General features: G+C 39.3%; 1 protein-coding gene across 6 annotated transcripts in view; it reads left to right on the top strand.

The window, feature by feature from the left end:
• BBS9 (Bardet-Biedl syndrome 9) overlaps nucleotides 1-18,546 on the top strand; it is a 489,942-nt gene extending 471,396 nt beyond the window's left edge. For all 6 annotated transcript variants that reach the window (XM_045387644.3, XM_065542147.2, XM_005549820.5 and 3 more), the window contains 2 exons: nucleotides 17,781-17,891; nucleotides 18,107-18,546. In XM_045387644.3, coding sequence (XP_045243579.1) covers nucleotides 17,781-17,891; nucleotides 18,107-18,138 — 143 coding nt within the window. In that variant the 3' untranslated portion in view covers nucleotides 18,139-18,546. The remainder of the gene's footprint in view (nucleotides 1-17,780; nucleotides 17,892-18,106) is intronic.
• Nucleotides 18,547-19,246: the final 700 nt, after the last annotated feature.

Genomic DNA, 19,246 nt, shown 5'->3' with positions numbered 1-19,246 from the left:
TTTCTTCATCCACAAATAACTATTATCAAGAACTAGAATTACAAGTGCTCTGTTACTTCTTTTTAACTTTGATTCCTGCAAAAATTACTACTGGGATCTTATTTCTTTCCTGGGGTGGACATTTTGTTGTTGTACCTATTCAGTCTCACAAATTCTCCGTGTGTTTTCATCCAGTGAGATTCATTTCCTAAAGATTTGTATCAGCTAAAGCAAAGAACTGTTTGAGAACCTTTTTGGGTTCACAGAGCAGCCAGGTCTACTGGGGAGTAGAAAGAAGAGATTCTATACTGTGTTCTATTGTAACTGCTTTCCAACCTCCTAGTGGAAAAGGCAGATAATACTATGTAAAAATTAGAATTGATTTTGGTTTCCATTGCTTCCTTCTAATCTCTCAGCCTAAATTCGTTCATTTAAGTCGACAACTAAATATTGTGTGCCTATTGTGTGCCAAGCACTGTTCCAAGACTTATGATACTGTAGCCACCAAATTAGACGAGATCCCTGCCATTTTGGAACTCTTATTCTCACAAGGGAAGACAATAAGCATGATAAATAAGTGAACTATGTATGTGAGAAAGTTGTAAGTGCTAATGTTAAATGTTACAGAAAAAGAAAATGTGTGTCAGAAAAGGGGTGGGGGCCTATGGTTATAATTTCACATTGGGTGGTCAGGGTAGGCTTTGTTCACAAGGCAATTTTTGAAGAAAGACTGGAAGAAGGTGAGGGAATTATTCATGCAGAAATCAGAGGGACAAGTGTTTCAGGTAAAGGGAATGGTCAGCACAATCCCTAAAGTGGGAATGGTCCTGGTGTGTTCCAGGGACAGAAAGGACAGTGAGGCAGTGCGGTAGGACAGGAAGCCGCAGGGACTAGATCATGTGCAGCCTTTGTGCAGACATTTGCTCATTTGCTTTTCCTCTGGGTGAAATGGGGAAAACCATTTTGAATGAAGGAATGACATGACTTTACCTTTTAAAATGATCAGGGGTTATTCTTTTGAGAATAAACTATAGTGGGGGTCAGAGATAAAAATGGGCAGTCCAATTTAAGGGTTACTCAGAGAAGCAATTTAGCAATACAGTAATCCCCCCTTATCCTTGAAGGATGTGTTCTGAGACTCCCAGTGGTTGCCTGAAACTGCAGATAGTGCTGAACCCTGTACTATGAAAAAAACGCTGTTTTTTCCTATATGATAACAGGCAGGTAGCATATGCAGCATGGATGTGCTGGACAAAGGGATGAGTGACGTCCCAGGCAGGATGGAGAAGGATGACCCAGGATTTCATCACGCTACCCAAACAAAGTGCAATTTAAAACTTGTGAATTATTCCTGGAATTGTTTATTTAATATTTCAGACTGTGGTTGATTGCAGGTAACTTAAACTACAGACAGCTAAACTGCAGATTACTGTAATTCAGGTAAGAGATGATGATAGATTGTACCAAAGTGGTAGTAGTGGTGAGAAATGGTCTGATTCTGGATATATTTCAAATGTTTAAACAGTAGAATTTCCTAACAGAATGGACATGATATGTGAGAGGAAGAAGGGAATTTAGAATGACTCTAGTAGTTTTGACTCGAGACACTGAAAGGATTGAGTTGAGATGGGGAAGGCTGTGGGGTGAGATGGGAAAGATTTGTGGAAAAGAATAAGAGTAAAGTTTGGGACATGTTGAGTTTGAGATGCTGTTAGAGATCTAAGTGGAGATATTAAGTAAGTAATTGGGTATGAGTCTGGGGTTCAGGAGAGAAATCTGGGCTGGAGTTACAAAATTAGGAGTTGTCAGCATGAAAATGTTACTTTAAAGCCAGAAGACTGGATAAAGTCACCAAGGGAGTAAGTTTAGAAGAGAGATGAGGACCAAAAACTGAGTGCTGGATATTGTAACTTTTAGGAAGTTTGGGAGAAGAGGAGGAACCAGCAAAGAATACTGAAAAAGAGCCTGCAGTGAGGTAACAGGAAAATCAGTAGAATGTAGTATCCTAGAAGTCAGGCAAAAAAAGAGTTTCGAGGAAGACAGAAGAATCAGCTGTGTCAAATGCTGCTCACGGGTCAAGTCAGCTGAGAGCTGAAGATTAGCCCGTTAATGGAGCCATGTGAAGGTCATTGTGATCTTGGGCAGCTTCTGTAGAGTGGCAGAGGCAAAGGCTAGACTGGGATGGGTGTGTGAGAGAAAGGAAAAGAGAAGAGTTGTAAAGAGCATATATAGAGAACTCTTTGAGGAAGCTTTGCTGCTAAGAGGAGCAAAGAAACGGAGGAAGATGCTGGCATGAAAGTGGGGTCAAAAGATAGTAAATTGTTCTTAATTTGATGTATATTGTTGTCCTGTATTACTGATCTGGACCCTAATCTTTGTTCTTTCTTTGCCAAGCTGTTATTTCTTATTGGCCAGTGGTGTTTTTGTTGTTGTTGTTTTTACCAGATCAGACAACCAGTTAAGGTTCTATTTGACTATTTAACCCAACTATTGGTGTTCTAGATAGCTATAGTTGCTGCTCTGTCTTCCTAAAATTTACTACCCTTTGTACCTTCAGTTCCCCACTCATCTTACATGAGAATGTCAGGCTTAGACTAGAATAATTTGGCAATATAGGGCAAAAAAATGATGCTGATGCTGGAAATGCTTATTATTATAACACTCATCTATCATTTACTGTGAGTCAGGCACCATGTGAAGTGCTTTACATCCATTTACTCATTTAATCTTTACAATACCCTATGAGCTAGGTATAATTATTATCTGCATTTTACAAATAAGGAAATTGAAGCAGAGAAAGATCAAATAACTAGTTTTTCTTTTTTTAAAAAAGCTAATAATCGTGGAGCTGGGATTAAAATTCTGACGGTTTGGCTCTAGAGGCCATGCTTTTGAAGCAACTGGAGAATTTTAAGAGCAGGCAGTTAGCTAGAGAGATTTCATTTTACATAATATAGGAATTTGCTAGAGTGAATGGGTTACGTTTTTGGAGAAACAGGATAGAATACAGGAGCTGATTGGTCATTTCCTCAGATTTACTAGCCTATATATTAGTGGGCTGTGCTTAGCCCACAGTCCTGGAAGGATGTGCTGGAACATTCTTAAATGATGACCTTTTTTTTTAAGGCTGTATTTCCTCAAGTTTCACGCATTCCTTTTTAAGTCAACAAGTAAATATTAAGCACCTACTCTTTGCATAAAAGGAAAAAAATTTAACTCCTTCCCTCTATATGTTTATTTTCCTGTGGGAAGCTGATTTGTTTATCACACAGGCTATAGAATCATTTGGAAACTAAAATAGAAAGGGCTTTGCATGTGAACATAATATTTTACTATTTTTTAAAAGGATCCTTAAAATTTCTATGTCTTTAGAGATGAGGTGTGAACTAAATGATTCTTTGTTAAGTGTTATTTCTTAGAGCACTGGTGAGCAGTTGCCACTGAATCCTTCATTAATAATCCCTTCCTTTTCCAGAAGGACTTGCCAACACCCATAAAGTATTCACTGGGAGAATTAAAGTCATATAAAAATAATTGGTGTTTGCTTCCTTCAAGGCATACATTTAAATACATTGCTCTATTTCTCTGTTCCTTGGCTGCCTCCTATGTTTAGTAACACTAGATCAGCAGACTTCCTCTTTCAAGGTTCAGCTGCTGGCCATTTCAATTTCCCATGAGAAAGCAAACCTACCACTGTTTTACCCTTTTATCTTAATGTTTCATCCATTTATGTCATATTATCTTGTGGGTTTGCATTTTTCAGTAGTAATAGCACTGCTGGTAAATAGAAAACAATGAATGTGATTATGTACCCCTGGTCGTCGTTGCCATCATCATCATCATTTGAGCCCTTTAAATATTCCTATTGTAATCTCAGAGGAGTGGTTATCTATGATAGTAGACTATCCGTGGTTTCATTTTAAAAGGGATGTGTACAGTATTTTCATGTGAATTACTTTTAATGCCTTGGTGACAATTTTGCTGTTCACCACTGAGTTCAACTATGACACTGGTCTACTTACTCCATCCTCGACTTTTTTACCTGAGCATTTTTTTTAGAAAGTCATATATAAATTCATGCTGTATTCATGGCCTGCAGTTTCGTGTGTATTTGGCTGTAATTGTAATGACTAATATATATTGGGAGTTAGAACTGAAAATAATAGCTAACATTTACTGGGAGTCTTTCTCTGTGCCAGGCATTGTGATAGGCCCATTACAAGCATCTAATTTAATCCTAATCTCTCAGAAAGCACATGCTATATTTTCTGCATTGAAAGGAAAGGAAATGAAAGCCCAGACTTTGACTTTGCTCAAGACACGTGATACTTGCCATGTCATGTCCCCTTTCAGAGTATCCCTTAGTTTGCCACTCTGTGTATATTTCTCTTTTCTTTAAAATATGACATTGTTTATTTAATGGGCTGTTAAACAAATACATGGCTAGATAGTAGAGTTGCCTGGGAAGAAGTCCTGAGTGTTTCTTCAGTTTCCTTGTCCTATGTGGAAGGATATGATAAAACAGGCATACTCCAGAGCTGTTGTATTCTTTTCTCTCTTCTCTCAACCTGTTTCCAAGCCAGTGACCGAGCTGGACTCTCAGTTTCCTAATCACCACCTCGACTCTGTCATTATTAAAAACAACACAATTTGGTCAAGATTATGACTTTTAATTGGGATGTGGAAAGAAACTCAAGTTGAAGAAATGTTGCCAGGATCGTTGGGGAATGAATAGCCACTTGATGCAAGAGGGAAAGCTGTGAGGAACACTAGCTCTCTTATTATGTGGTGTCCAGGCAAAGTGGAGTTATGCTCTTACTATTTCATTTCATTTCACTTTTTTGAGAAATTATTATTGCAGAACCATTGGCTTCCTTTCTTTCTCAACTGTAGCTGTAATGTTTTATTTGTGCATGTGTACTTTTGAGAGAGTATTGGTCTCTGAAGAGGGACTTAGAAAAGGAAAATATTTGAAATGGAAATATCTTAAAATTATGTCTCTTTCCAATTGTACATTGGACTTCTTTAGGATTTAGAAACAAAATGGAAATTAAAAATCACAAATACCTTCTTTTCGAACTAGAAAACATTGTACTGTATAGTGAAGAGTTAGTTGAAAGACAGTAGATCTTACATTTCATTGCAGAGTGTTCCAGACGTTGATCAGATGGCAAGGAAAAGCAAATATTAACTTTCTTTTCCTCCCCACCTTCTCACAATGGCTGGGCAATACTTTTGTGTTCCTGTTTGGAGGATTTAATGGCCTTGTTAACATGTGTAAAAACACTGTGATTGGAGACTTTAACAAAATAGTGAGTATAGGTTTTGTTTTGTTTTGTTTTGTTTTGTTTTTTTTAGGTTCCATGTTTATGTTCTTACTGGGTGTGTGTCTTTCCTAGTGCTCTAGGTTAAGAACTAAATGTGTTAGAAAAACAGATGTAATGCAAATAAATAGAAGAGTTCTCATTTCCTTCAGTGAACAGATCTCCAAGTTCCTGAGCAGTAATTTTACAGTGCCTTCTCGCCGTATCAGAAGAATTTGTGCTGACCCCAGCTGCTTTTCTCTGAGTTTTGTTGTATCATAACTGATTAACGATCAATAGGGCCAGACAGCAATTCACCTACATATGGTAGGGAGTCGCAATGCACCAACGTAGTGTAGAGACCGCTCCTGCCAACAATTAATTGGGGAATTCACTTTATGAAGCCCTGTTTACAGACTGACATCTGGAGAAATTCTTAACCTGGATCCATTCCAATCTGTAGGATTTATGGACTGTGCTTGCTTTTTTGTAAATAGAACTCTTTTTCTGCTGAGTACATTCTGTTTACATAATTATCAATGGTTGAAAATAGCTATGTTTCTGTAATTTCTTAATTCTCACCACCAAGTGAGCCTAAATTCTAACCAGCAATCCAGCTAAAAGAATACTTGGACACCTATCATTATTCAAGTTGTGGAAACATCTTAATATCAGGAGAACCCTGCTCTCTTAAATCCCGACTCTCTGACTGGAGCCCTTATGCCCTAAGGGACTTAGTGTTCAGCCTTTACAGGGGTTTTAAAACTTGTTGAGACACATGTTAGACCTCTTAAAATGTATTAGACTCCCTTTTATTCACACACTTTGTCTCTGCTGTGAGGTGTGAAATGGAAATATTTTCAAACATGGGTACATGCATAGTCTTAAACACACTTTCAGTTCCCACCATGTTGTGGGGATCAAAGTTGGTTATTAGGCAGCGGAACTGAGCTCCATACATTTCAAGGGGCATCCTATTGGACACACACTACAGTGACCTTCACCTGCCCCTCTGCAGCTAACCACTGTTGTCTCTGTCAATGTGGTCAGCATGGTTTCTGCAAAAACAGGGAGAAAGAAAAGTCACGGGATGGATTTACAAAGAACGTAGAAAACTGAGTATCGTATGTTGGCACTGGAAATCTAAGACTATATAGAAAGGCATTTTCTTCTGCTGGTTTGCTGAGTTTGAAACTGTAAAATTATACCTGGTTAAGGGGGTTTTGCCTCTACATGACAACACAGTGAAGAGTGGAGTGGAAATGGAAATGAGAGACAAGTGGACATAAGTCCTCCAGTCTTACCTAGAGAGCAGCAGCAACATTGAATGGTGTCAACCTGATTCACCATGCTGTGTTAAGAGCACAGTAAGCAAAATATTCCATTCCCAAGGGCTTTATTTCCAAGATGTGCTTTGATGAGGTCTATGCCTATTGTATTTATTAACAGTCTCCTATATATATGTTATTCTGGAAAACATCTGCTCAGTGAGTGCCTTTGAAAACCCAATTTCATAAGACCACACATCTACAACCATTTGATCTTGGACAAACCTGACAAAAACAAGCAATGGAAAGGATTTCCTATTTAATAAATGGTTCTGGGAAAACTGGCTAGTCATATGCAGAAAACTGAAACTGGACCCCTTCTTTATACCTTATACAAAAATTAACTCAAGATGGATTAAAGACTTAAATGTAAAAATCAAAACCATAAACATCCTAGAAGAAAGCGTAGGCAATTGCAACAAAAACCAAAATTGACAAATGGGATTTAATTAAACTAAAGAGCTTCTGTGCAGCAAAAGAAACTATCATCAGAGTAGCAGGTGGCGTACAGAATGGGAGAAAAGTTTTGCAATCTACCCATCTGACAAACGTCTAATATCCAGAATCTACAAAGAACTTAAATTTATAAGAAAAAAAAAAAAACATCAAAAAGTGGGCAAAGGATACGAAGAGACAATTCTCAAAAGAAAACATTTATGCAGCCAACAAACATATGAGAAAAAGCTCAACACCACTGATCATTAGAGAAATGCAAATCAAAACCACAATGAGATACCATCTTACACCAGTCAGAATGGCAATTATTAAAAAGTCAGGAGAAAATAGATGCTGGTGAGGCTGTAGAGAAATAGGAACGCTTTTACACTGTTGGTGGGAATGTAAATGAGTTCAACCATTGTGGAAGACAGTGTGGCGATTCCTTAAGGATCTACAACCACAAATACCATTTGACCCAGAAATCTCATTACTGGGTATATACCCCAAGGAATATAAATCATTCCACTGTAAAGACATACGCATACATGTATTTATTGTAGCACTATTTACAATAGCAAAGACATGAAACCAACCCAAAGCCCATCAATGATAGACTGGATAAAGAAAATGTGGTACATATACACCATAGAATACTATGCGGCTATAAAAATGAATGAGATCATGTCCTTTGCAGGGACATGGATAAAGCTGGAAGCCATCATCCTCGGGAAACTAACACAGGAACAGAAAACCAAACACCACATATTCTCACTCATAAGTGGGAACTGAACAATGAGAACACATGGACACAAGGAGGGGAATAACACACACCGGGGCCAGTCATGGGGTTGGGGGCAAGGGGAGGGAGAGCATTAGGACAAATGAGCTAATGCATGTGGAGCTTAAAACCCAGATGGTGGGTTGTTAGGTACAGCAAACCACCATGGTGCACATATACCTTTGTAACAAACTTGCACATTCTGCACTTGTATCCTGGAACTTAAAGTAAAATTAAAAAAAGGAAAAAAAAAATTCACAGAAATGTTGGCTTTCCAAGGTGGCCCCTGAGCACAGAACAGAAACACACACACACACACACACACACACATTTATATGTGTGTGTGTGACTACTGAGATATATATATTCAAATATTTATTTGAGATATATATATCTCTCAAGTAAATCAAAGTATTAGTCAAAAAAATTCCCACCATCATAGCTTTACCAGTTGGGTGCTCTTGAGGGAAAGAAAAATTAAGTCCAAGTGAGTTCAGACTGAGCCCTTTGGTCTGAAGTCCAGTGTGGAAGACGAGAGGTCATGGAGGATGGATCAGAGGAAGTGCAGTCCCACTTTCTTTCCATAACATTTTGCATTTTTTCTCCACTGTAGCCCTTGTGTAGGTCCTTGTCTGTGTTTATCCATGATTCTTCCTCACTATAACTCCTAGTCTGGTTTACGTTTTTCTAGCTGCTATTATGTTTTGTATGATTTACAATTTTGTCATTTACACCTTTTGTAAATCACCTCTAATGTCTTGTGTAGAAGTGCATACACAGAAGGATAAAATATGTTATGATCCGTTCTTTCTCCTCCCCTTTGCTTTTCATCCTGTCTCCCTCTCTCCTGCCCATCCCCCTTCCTTCTATTCTTCCAGTTTGCCAAAAAGCGTCTAAATACTCAGCCAGTATTGCTACACAAGCATACAGCAGATGCCTGGCTTTTTATAGCTTACATTCTCCTTGGGCTAGAAAAAAAATATTTGAAATAACTGGAAAAACTAACAGAGTAGAGAATTATCAGAAAATTTATACATGTCTGTGTACCTATGTGCATATATATGAATCATCTCTCTCTCTCTCTCTCTCTCTCTCTCTCTCTCTCACACACACACACACACACACACACACACACACACACACACACACACACAGAGTGAATAGGCAACGTACAGAATGGGAGTACAAAATTTTTCTCCAGTTCTCTCTCTCTCTCTGTGTCTCACACACACACACACACAGTAAAATTTCTTCAAATGAATATATTTATAGAGAGTCTCTGAGTCTGAGGGAAGCTTCATATTTAAGATAGTGTGATGTTCTTTTCAAAGGACCCATTCCTCACACTGCACATGAATTATAAACCATTGAAATGAAATCTCAAAAAAACGCTTTATCCATCAAGTAAATCATGATCAAAAGAAAAATGTCACTGGTGTATATTTTTGAGGTTTCTGCTGTTTTTAATTCTTAGTGGCAATTCAGGTCATACAAACAGAAGATTCTTTGGCAAGTCAGAACAAGGTCTGTGGTCATTTGTGATTCTCTAAAAGTGTCTCCTTGTCTGATTCCTCTTAAATATATGAAGAAAACAGAAGAAAAGATCTTCTCTTCTATGAGGGAATGGAACACTCTCATCCAATACCCAGTTTATTACAAAGGTCACTATTACAAGAAAATAAACCAGCAAAGTCTTCAAATATACCCACAGAACAGCTTGCCAGGCCTCTGGATTTTCTGTATCATTGAAAGGAAGGACTAGTTAGGACAGCCAACTCACAAGCAAATCCATTAAGATCTTCCTGGACAAAAAAAGAGAAATGTTATTGAGAAAGCCCTAGTGCGATAGGAAGGAGGGGAAACTGCGCTAACTCTGGGACATTTGCGGCATCAGTTCCCCTCTCTGAGCCTCTGTCTTGATATGTACTACATGAAAGTCATTAAACCTAAAGCTACAGTTCTTTGATTCCACAAAAAAATGGTGCAGAAAGTGCATGTATACAAAAAAAAAAAATAGAAGGCAGGAGGTGATAAAATGCACAGTGTGCTGAGCGTGATGCTGGGTTTACATGATCTCATGGCATGCTCACAGTCAGCCTCAACATCACGCCCTGTTTAAAGATGGGGCAACTGATGACCTGCCTCGGGTCCTACAGTTAGGTGCCGCTTAGTCCACTACTGTGATAACTTGAACTCCACCATCCAAGACTTAAGCCTTGTGCTTTGCCTTCCATCCTTCAGGGGCCTCTCCATTCACTGCCCACTTGGCTTCACTTTTGATAGAGGAAGAGAGAAACTCCTGGAGACAATTGTAAAATATTGGAAACTCTAAGAGTTTATGGGAAAAAAAACAACCTTCTTTAAGAAATTCCCCAGTGTAATTATAAGAAGAACATCAGACAAATTCCAATAGAAAAGCATCATGCAATATACCTGACTAGTACTCCTCAAAACTGTCAAGGCTATCGAAAACAGAGTCTGAGAAATTATCACGACCAAGAAGAGCCAAAGGAGACGTGACAATGAATGTTATGAAATATTCTGGATAGCATCCTGAAAAAGACAAAGAATGTTAAGTAAAAATGAAAAAATCTGAATAAACTATGGACTTTAGTTAATAATAATGTATCAATATTGGTTCATTAGTTGTAACACATGTACCACACTAATGAAAAATATTAATAAATAGGGGAAACTATGCAGAGGATATGTAGCAATTCTCTGTACTATCTGCTAAATTTTTCTGCACATCTGAAACTATTCTAAAAAGTAAAATCTGTTAGAGAAAAACTTTTTTTTATTACCCAACAAGAAAGAACATTTGTCACAGTTGGACAAAAACTATGCTTTTAAACTTATGATAATAACACTATAGGATATTCTCATAGTAATATTGTAAGATAAGACATCTGGCAGTGTTAAATGCCTCTAGGAACTTTGAAAATTATGATACTGTATGCAGAGAAGCTTTCCATGATCCTCAAATTAGACCAGGGTTGCCAAACTACTTATGGCCCACAGGCCAAACCTGGCCCAACAGCTATTTTAGTAAATAAAGTTTTATTGGAACACTGCCAGTGCTCATTCACATTTATGTATTGACTATGACTGCTTTTGCACTATGACAGCAAAATGGAATAGTGGCACCAGAGACCAGATGGCCCACAGAGCCTAAAAAATATTTACTATCTGGCCAACCACCTGGTTTAGGCTATTTGAATTACAAAGTAGGTTTTGAGGCAAGGAGGCTCAGCTAGGAGGCCTGATTCACCTGGGGTAGAATCAAATTTTGGAACCCAGCAGATCAAGTAGCAGGAGAGATATTAGGCAGGGCTTGAGTAAAACAGATTAGCCAACTCCCGAGGTGGCCACCTGGTTAAGGTTATCAGGCACTTTTCTATTTGCTGGAGAGCTGTCTTTGGCCCCAGGGATATATCAGTTTGTTTGAAACCTTCCCTGCCAAACCCCCACCTTAGGGACTTTATCTTGACCTGTTTACCCTACTCTTCTTTTGGTGTTCCTGCCTTTGGCCTGAAAATAGTCAGGACTTAGTTGTGTTTCAATGTGCCGGGCACTGTGCACATTCATCTCTCTCCCTTATGAAGCAGAGCTATGTTAGTCTCTTAGAAGATGCAGAAACTGAGACTGATTTTAGTGAAATAACTTGCTCAAGAAGGTCACTTAACTCGTCAATGTGGAGCCATGAATCCAGACTTCAAAGCATAACCTTAACCTCCCTATACCATCCCCACTGTCAGTGCTAGAACCGGCTTGCGCTAGCTGGTGAGAACCAATTGCTGAATTTTTAGAAATTTTGTGAGTCTGTTGTTAAATATATAGGCATTCTTAAAAATTGTATAAACTTACAATGAAATAAATTATATAAAAACAAAGATAATACAAACTCAAAACTTTTCCTTCCTAATTATTTTACTATGTTTTACTATTATGTATTCTCTTGAGGTTATTTACATCTATAAATCTGTATGGTGAAAATACTAGATAATACTGTGCTACTACACATCTCTGCCAAGCTGTACATTTGGTGATGTCATTCTGGTTATTTGAAATTGGCCATAGTGGGAGTATTCGTCCCGCAGAGATGAGTAAACACTATAGATTGGCGCTTTCCTCTTTTTTCCTGGAAAGCCAGCTGTTCTACATTTACCAGCATACCACTGCTTACTTTGCATTCCAATTTTGATCTCCGGTATTCTAGATGACAGTCACATTTGTTTCTGCTTCACTTCCTATCTTAACCTTTGAACTCTACCTCTTCCAGTTAACTCTACAATAGCAACCTGCAGAGAGGGCCTAAGCTCCTTTCGTTGTTGTTTTTTGTTTGTTTTTTCTGACAATGGATAGAAATATCTTAGTGTAATTCACCTGCTGACAAAATATGTACCACTTTTTGAGAAGGAAGTGCAGCCATTTTATAATTTGCTTTTGAATGTGGAAACAGGTTAGAGGATAGCTAGAAATCCCTAAAAATCCTAGAGTTGTGTTATCTTTATAAATATAGGGCAAACTCCTATTTGTTCGAAGTTTTAAGTGAGATTTTTCTACTTAAATAAATTTTTGGCTGGCTAATGATTGCTATATGTATGAATATGTTATCAATGTGGAAAAGTCAAATTTTTACAGCAAAGTTTAGTTAACACAAAGGGCCATATACATAATTTGATTGTCAGCAGTTCAGTCATAGGCCCCATAATAAAGTGCCTCAAACACATCCTTTTTAACATCCATTGATGTAGTCTCCAATTTATTAACAGTTTGGTTCTATGCTGATTGTTCAAAATTCATTATATATGCTTCATATTATATAATTTCACATGAGTTAGGTTTCCAGATTAGTCCAGAAAAGTTTTTAAAGCAATAACTTAATTGTAATAGGGCTCTATAATAAAACTATTATGTATAACAGCAATATTCCATTGTGGAAATGCATCTAGATTTCTGACTCAAGATGCCAGCTTCCCTTAATTATATTCCACCTAGCAGTGGTGAGGGGAACCTAGATATCCTGCATTGGTGGGAAAGGGAGATTGTTCTGAACACCATGACCACTAGAGAGAGAGCTGCCACATCTAGTCACTAGATGTATGACTAGAAAGAATGAACATAGGTTGTGAAAGCCCATTTTGTTGCCACAAGGAGTTTGCTGGTATTTGAACCTTAGATAAATAGGAATTTGCTGTATTATTATTTTTAACCCTAATTCTACATATCACATTTATTAAGTTAGACTATGTCTTATAGTTAGTGCTACTCAAAGTATGGCTGAAAGACTGGCCTCTGTCTGCAAACTTTTTGTTACCTGACATTCACAAAGTGTTGAGAAACTTTTGTAACAATTGAAAGGGTGTTTTTACAACTGTTGAACCTAATTCTAAAAGGTGAAAGCTGATGTCTTATTCATTTAATTTTTCTACTAGTTTTTTTTTTATTCATTTCTGTTACATTTTACAAAAGTATTGGTTTAGATAGATTGGAAATTTGAAAAGCAAGTTTTTTTTAGAAGCATCACTGTAATATATGGAGAGCTGGGTTGCAGTGGTATAGAAACTTGTGTAAGCCTTAGCAAATAACATAATCTCTTGGTTTTATTTAATAAATTGAAACTGACTCTGCATAGCTAAGTCAGAGATGCAAGAAATGTAAAATTTGTATTTTCTTTAATAACAATAGGGTAGGGAATTCAGTCTCTGTTATTATTGCCCACCCTTGCCACACCCCACTGCATCCAGGGAGGCTTATACATGGGGCTCAGAAAATGAAGACACAGTAGCTACCCACAGCCTCATTGCCTGAGCCATCAGTGGAGTCAACTCCAGGGCTCCCTGTGGCTAAGGCTGGGGCTTCTGGTGCCCAGTCCTTCTGTGTCCCATGCCTCCATCTCTGGATGATGTCTTGTTACCTTGGGCTGTAGGCTGCTGCCTCTGAGGCAACCCTGGTACCAGCTGTCTCTCACTCTCTCAGTTCCATCTCTTCAGGGAGCCCTGGCTATGGAAAACCAAAGCTGGAAAGAAAAGTATTTCCAGGCTACTTTTATTAATGGGGTCCCCATTACAAACTTCCCTGGAGGCGAGGGGGCACAAAATGGCCTAGGGTAACATTGTAGGAAAAGGGGCAGGGGGAGGGCCAATAGAAGAAAAGCACACATTGCTATCAATACATTTACCCTTGCAAAATGAGGGCACTGAGCCCTTTGTGATGGTGTTATTTGAGGATGGAGTGAGTTACTGTACTGAAAATGCAAGGTAGAGTGCTCAGCACACAGTAGGTCCATGGGATTTGAAGTCCCTTGCCCTCCTCAAGGCGAGACGCTTGCCTGATTTTCAGGCCAGAAGCCTGCAGTTCTGCTTGTCCTTGCCTGCGGGCTTATTTGTGTCACACTTGCCATTGTGTTTGGATGACTTCCTCCAGCTGCAGCTTCCCCTTCTCCTTTTATGAGATGGACTCTAAGCCAAGGGTACTTCATCTGGCGTCCATGGAACCCAGACTTCATTTCCATGGATGACCTCAGAGAGTTTCAGTTTGTTTGGAAGTTTTATATTTTATCTGTATTCTTTTATTTCTTGCCCTTAAATTTTTAACAAATATATATTTTTTCCTAGGAAAAGTATCAGATATACTCATCTGTTGTTTCTTAACAGATGTTAATTTAGTAGATGTGGGGATGGGGCCTGAGATTCTGCATTTCTGACAGGCTCCCAGGTGATTCCTGTTTGGCTGATGTGATGATCTCATTACATGAGCAAGGCCAAAGAGGCCTTCTGAATTTGTGGATTTGCCTCCCATTGCCCATTAGCCCATGAGCTACCATTTTCTTTTTGCGAGATACTCAGTCATCAGAAGCAGCATCTGAAATCCTTATGATTACATGTTTCCATGCCATAGCCCCTTGATCTCCCAGTGTCTTGACCTCTGCGTGCACATCATCCTAGTTCAGCATGGGTGAAAGCATAAGTAATTGCACATCAGGGGCTATTACCATCCCGTTCACCTCCAGCTATGGAGCACCTAGTGCTTACAGATGGGTGGCCAGTCTAACTTCAAAATTCCATTGTGAAGACCTACTTTTTACTATAGAACTACTCCCAGTATCAGTGATTTTCTCAAGAGGACAGAGGCTGGGGCAAGGACTAAAGTGATGGCTGTTTGAGAACACAAACCCAGGGAAGGGAGGGTGGGGACAAAGGGCAGCAACCAAGGGAATATATGAGGTCATGCAGAGTGGTGCTGCCTACATCTGGGAGTGCCTCTTTCCAGGAGCCATGAAGATGGTGAGCAGGTGCAGCTACGCAGCACACAGCCTTTTTTTGGAGTCCTGCAAAAGAGAACTAATCATCTAACATATTCCTGGTTGATGGGGGCCCAGGGAGAATTCTCTGCTCAGCTTTGGCTTCTTTTCTTTTCCTATGATACACTTGCTGGGCAGGATGCCAGAGCCCACCACCATTGTTCTTTCCAAGCTGGAAGTGGCAGACACTCTGGGTGTGCAGTTGGACAGTCTGGCTACAGGAGGCATCCAAAGAAAGGGGGTGGCGCCAGGCACGGTGGCTCACACCTGTAATCCCAGCACTTTGGGAGGCTGAGGCAAGCGGATCATCTGAGGTTGGAAGTTCGAGACCAACCTGACCAACATGGAGAACCCCCATCTCTACTAAAAGTACAAAATTAGCCAGGCATGGTGGTGCATGCCTGTAATCCCAGCTACTCAGGAGGCTGAGGCAGGATAATTGCTTGAACCCGAGAGACGGAGGTTGCGGTGAGCCGAGTTCATGCCATTGCATTCCAGCCTGGGCAACAAGAGTGAAACTCCACCTCAAAAAAAAAAAAGAAAGAAAGGTGGGTGGCATTCCCATGCCAAGGTGCCCTGCTGTGGGTGTGAAGTCTGAGGAGGTGCATGCAATCTGTGCCCACTATAGCACCTGAGGGTTAGAGCACCAGGGCAGGGCACCTTGCCATCTCTGTATGCAGGACAAGGCAAAGAGAAGAGAGGAGATTACATTCATTGTTGATAATCTATAGCAACTGGCTTTTCCTTTTGAGCCCACAGGATAGATAACTAGGAAGTCTTCTATTTCTGTTTTGTCAAAATACTGAGTCAGCTGGAATGAAAGGGACACTAATTTATCAGTGGAGACCTGCCTCTCCCCAAGCACGTGGCAGGTGTTTTAACTGCTCATCAAACTCGCTCTCATCTGTTGGCTCGTCTCTTCCTCCCTCCTGGAGTTGTCTTGTGTGTGAAAGCAGCTGCATGAGTACAGCATTCCTGGCCTCCCCTACCTCCCTCTGTCTCACGGATGGAGAAGTGACTTTTCTGCCTTTTTTTTTTTTTCCAGGGTTCTGTTCAGCAGGGAGCACATCCCTTCTTTCTGCGCTTCCCTGTCATTAGTCTTCCAGGTCTCCCCCCAGCCCCTGCCACCACCACGTGTATCCTTTGCCTTTTTTCTCAGTTGGATGAGTGTAAAGAAGGAGAGGAAAGGAACTGGCTTTTGGGGCCTCTCCAAAGGTCTCAGCCCCACCATGTGACCAGACTGGAGCTCTGTGACATTGGCAAGTTATTGAATCTCATTGAGACCTCAGTTTTCTTATAAAATGAGAATAACAATAATAATATCTATTTCATGGTATAGTGTGTAGGAATTAAATGAGATAATATGGGCAGGATTTCTAGCCCTTAGAAAGTACTCAATAATGATAGTTCTGGTTACTGTGATCTACAGGCTTTGGAGAGATTAAAAATAAGCCTGGTTCTCCTTCTGGATAAGGCCCTTGTCATTTTTGGGTATTACTGGGCAAGTTCCATTGCATTGATGGATAATTCTAATGTTTTCTATTCAGGGAATCTTGGAGGATAGCTCTAATTCTTATTTTATGAGTGTGGAAATGCGTTTCTGTCATTTCCCTTAGCACTGATTTCTGTTTCAGAGTTGATGCAGAGGCGTGGATAGTAAGGTGTGTTTTCCTTGAAACCTGGGATCTTGCCACTTCCGTCTCATTTGAATGATGTGGTTTTGAAATCAGTGCTGCTGATACCCTCTCTTTCCTCAGAATGTTGTGAGCTTCATAAACCCCCTCATGCATAAAACCAAACTTGAGGGCTGAGGCTTTGGACTCTGTGTGTGAGAAGCCTCAGAAAGAGAAATCACACTTCATTAACAAGAAGAATGGCTTTGGAAAAAAGCATGTACAGTATACAACATGTTAGTACATTTCCAGGAAATGATGGCAAATCAGTCAAATCGAGTTGCAGATGTAGTCAGGAAATTCTCTCATGATTGTGAGTTTCCCATACAAGATTTTGGTGGATAAAGTCAAATGAGTTAAACCCAGTACTTCAAAAGCACAACAGCGCCAGCTCATCCTCAAGTCACCTTTGGATTGAAACCTTCCACAATGCAGTTCATGACTTTGCTGTTGAATTATGAAGTGTTTGTGTCTGTGCTGTAAGGTGTTGGGATTCAGGAATAGAATCAAATTCCAGAGAAATGCCACCACAACCACCGTACCAGAACACCAGCAACCTTTTCTTTGCTCCGGGAAGCCTTCTTTTCCTCATGGTTCATGGGCTTTGCTTCTTTCATAGTTTCTGATGCTCTGGTATTAGAGGGAATTCCTGCTGAGGGGCCTTTATATTCTGGATATCACATATGCTATAGGTTTTGTCCTTTCTGACTTTAAAAAGGATAAATTTAAAGACAATACTGTTGCTGCTGTTGCCAAGTCATAATCAGTATAATATGTCTTTAGGGGCAGTAACTCATTCCCAGTATTCTCACCAAAAAGAATCATTTAAGGTTATTCTTTTCAGGCCACTCCTGAAGATTGTTGTCACGTCATTTATTATCTTTATGATCAGTGTGTTCCTAAGCTATGCTTGCCGTGTAGAGAGGAAGATTTTCTTACACATTGCTTAAAATACTGTTTGTATTTTTCCACTAGGTGGTTGTACTACAATCCCAGAGTCAGACCTCGAAGAAAGATCGGTAGAACAAGACTCTACAGAACTGTTTACCAACCGCAGACATCTTACTGCAGAGACACCCAGGCCTGGTAAGAGAATGGGTGGGCTTCACAAGCACTAAGTCGGAAGCAGTGACAGTCTGGTCAGTTTTTGTCATACCAGAGCGTGTTCCACAAAGCTGCTTGTTTTCCAATTGCTTCATTCTTCCCCTTAGCACTGGTGCAGCTGAATTTGATCTTTTGTGTATTCCTGTCATTATTCAGACCTTTTCTCTCTCTTTCTCTCTTACTTTCTTTTTTTCCAGAAGTTTCACCCCTCCAAGGAGTCTCGGAATAATCCAAGTAGAGTTGTTTGGTTGAGAGGAACATGCCCGTCTCAAGGCCGAACCCATGTGAACCTCATGCCAAGCACAGATATAGGGCTGGCTCAGGTGCTCCCTAAAGCTTACCTTCCTGGAGATGACACTGCATAGAGAAGGGGGTTGGGACTTTCTACGTCACTAAGAGGACTTGTAACACCATGGGGGATGTCAGCTGAAATTTGTCTTGTTTTGCCAGGAAAGGAAGTAGTTGCCTTTGGTCATCCGTGTGCTAACAGTCACAGAATACAGTGAGATGACATAGTTTTGGGATAGATTTTATAATGCAAAGATTCAGACCCAAAATAATTTGATACCCCATTTTTTCACAGAATTCTTATATAGTAAATGTATCAAGTTTAATAAAGCATCTCATTGTCAAACAATAACTTGGATTTTATTTATAATTAGAGGGATTTATGAGTGATTGCTCTACATTATTTCTTCAAAGGAAAAGAATTGAACACTTTGCTACTCCCTGGTAAGACTTGAATGTGATTATTTTATAAATAAAAGAACCACTATGAAACTTACATATGATTTGTTCTATTAAGCTAAACATGGAAGAAGGTAAGTGTTCTAGTATTGTATGAAAATGTTTAAATATTTTCAGGAAGCTAGTACATTAACATCTCCTTTTCATTACCCCATTGGGTGACACCAATCCAGGTTATTAAAGGATTCACACTTTATTACAGTTAAAATTTAAGGGTTTTTTTATGTAAGAAATGAAAGAAACTTTGCCAGTTTCAAGTTCGAATTACAGTTGTGAGACTGACTTATTTAAATAAAAATATGCCTTTGCCAGTTTTGGAATGCCTCTCACTGCAAAGGGGAAAGTTGTTCATGGTTTTTCTGTATGTGAAATGTCAAAAAAAAAAAAAAAACCTGCAGAGGATGTATTATTATTTGTAGCATCCTCTTTTAGGAGATGCAGATATATTATCAAAATAACATCATTATGATCATTTATCACCATGACATGGGCATAAAATTTTACTGAAATGATAGTTTTCTCTTTAAGTCCTTTATGTGAAAAAGCAAACAAATCAGTGAAATACAGAAACAATTATAGAGATGGTTCTG

The sequence above is a fragment of the Macaca fascicularis genome, chromosome 3 (genome assembly GCF_037993035.2).
Source record: "Macaca fascicularis isolate 582-1 chromosome 3, T2T-MFA8v1.1".
NCBI lineage: Eukaryota > Metazoa > Chordata > Mammalia > Primates > Cercopithecidae > Macaca > Macaca fascicularis.
Note: the sequence above shows the minus strand (reverse complement) of the source record. Positions and strands in the feature narration are given on the sequence as shown.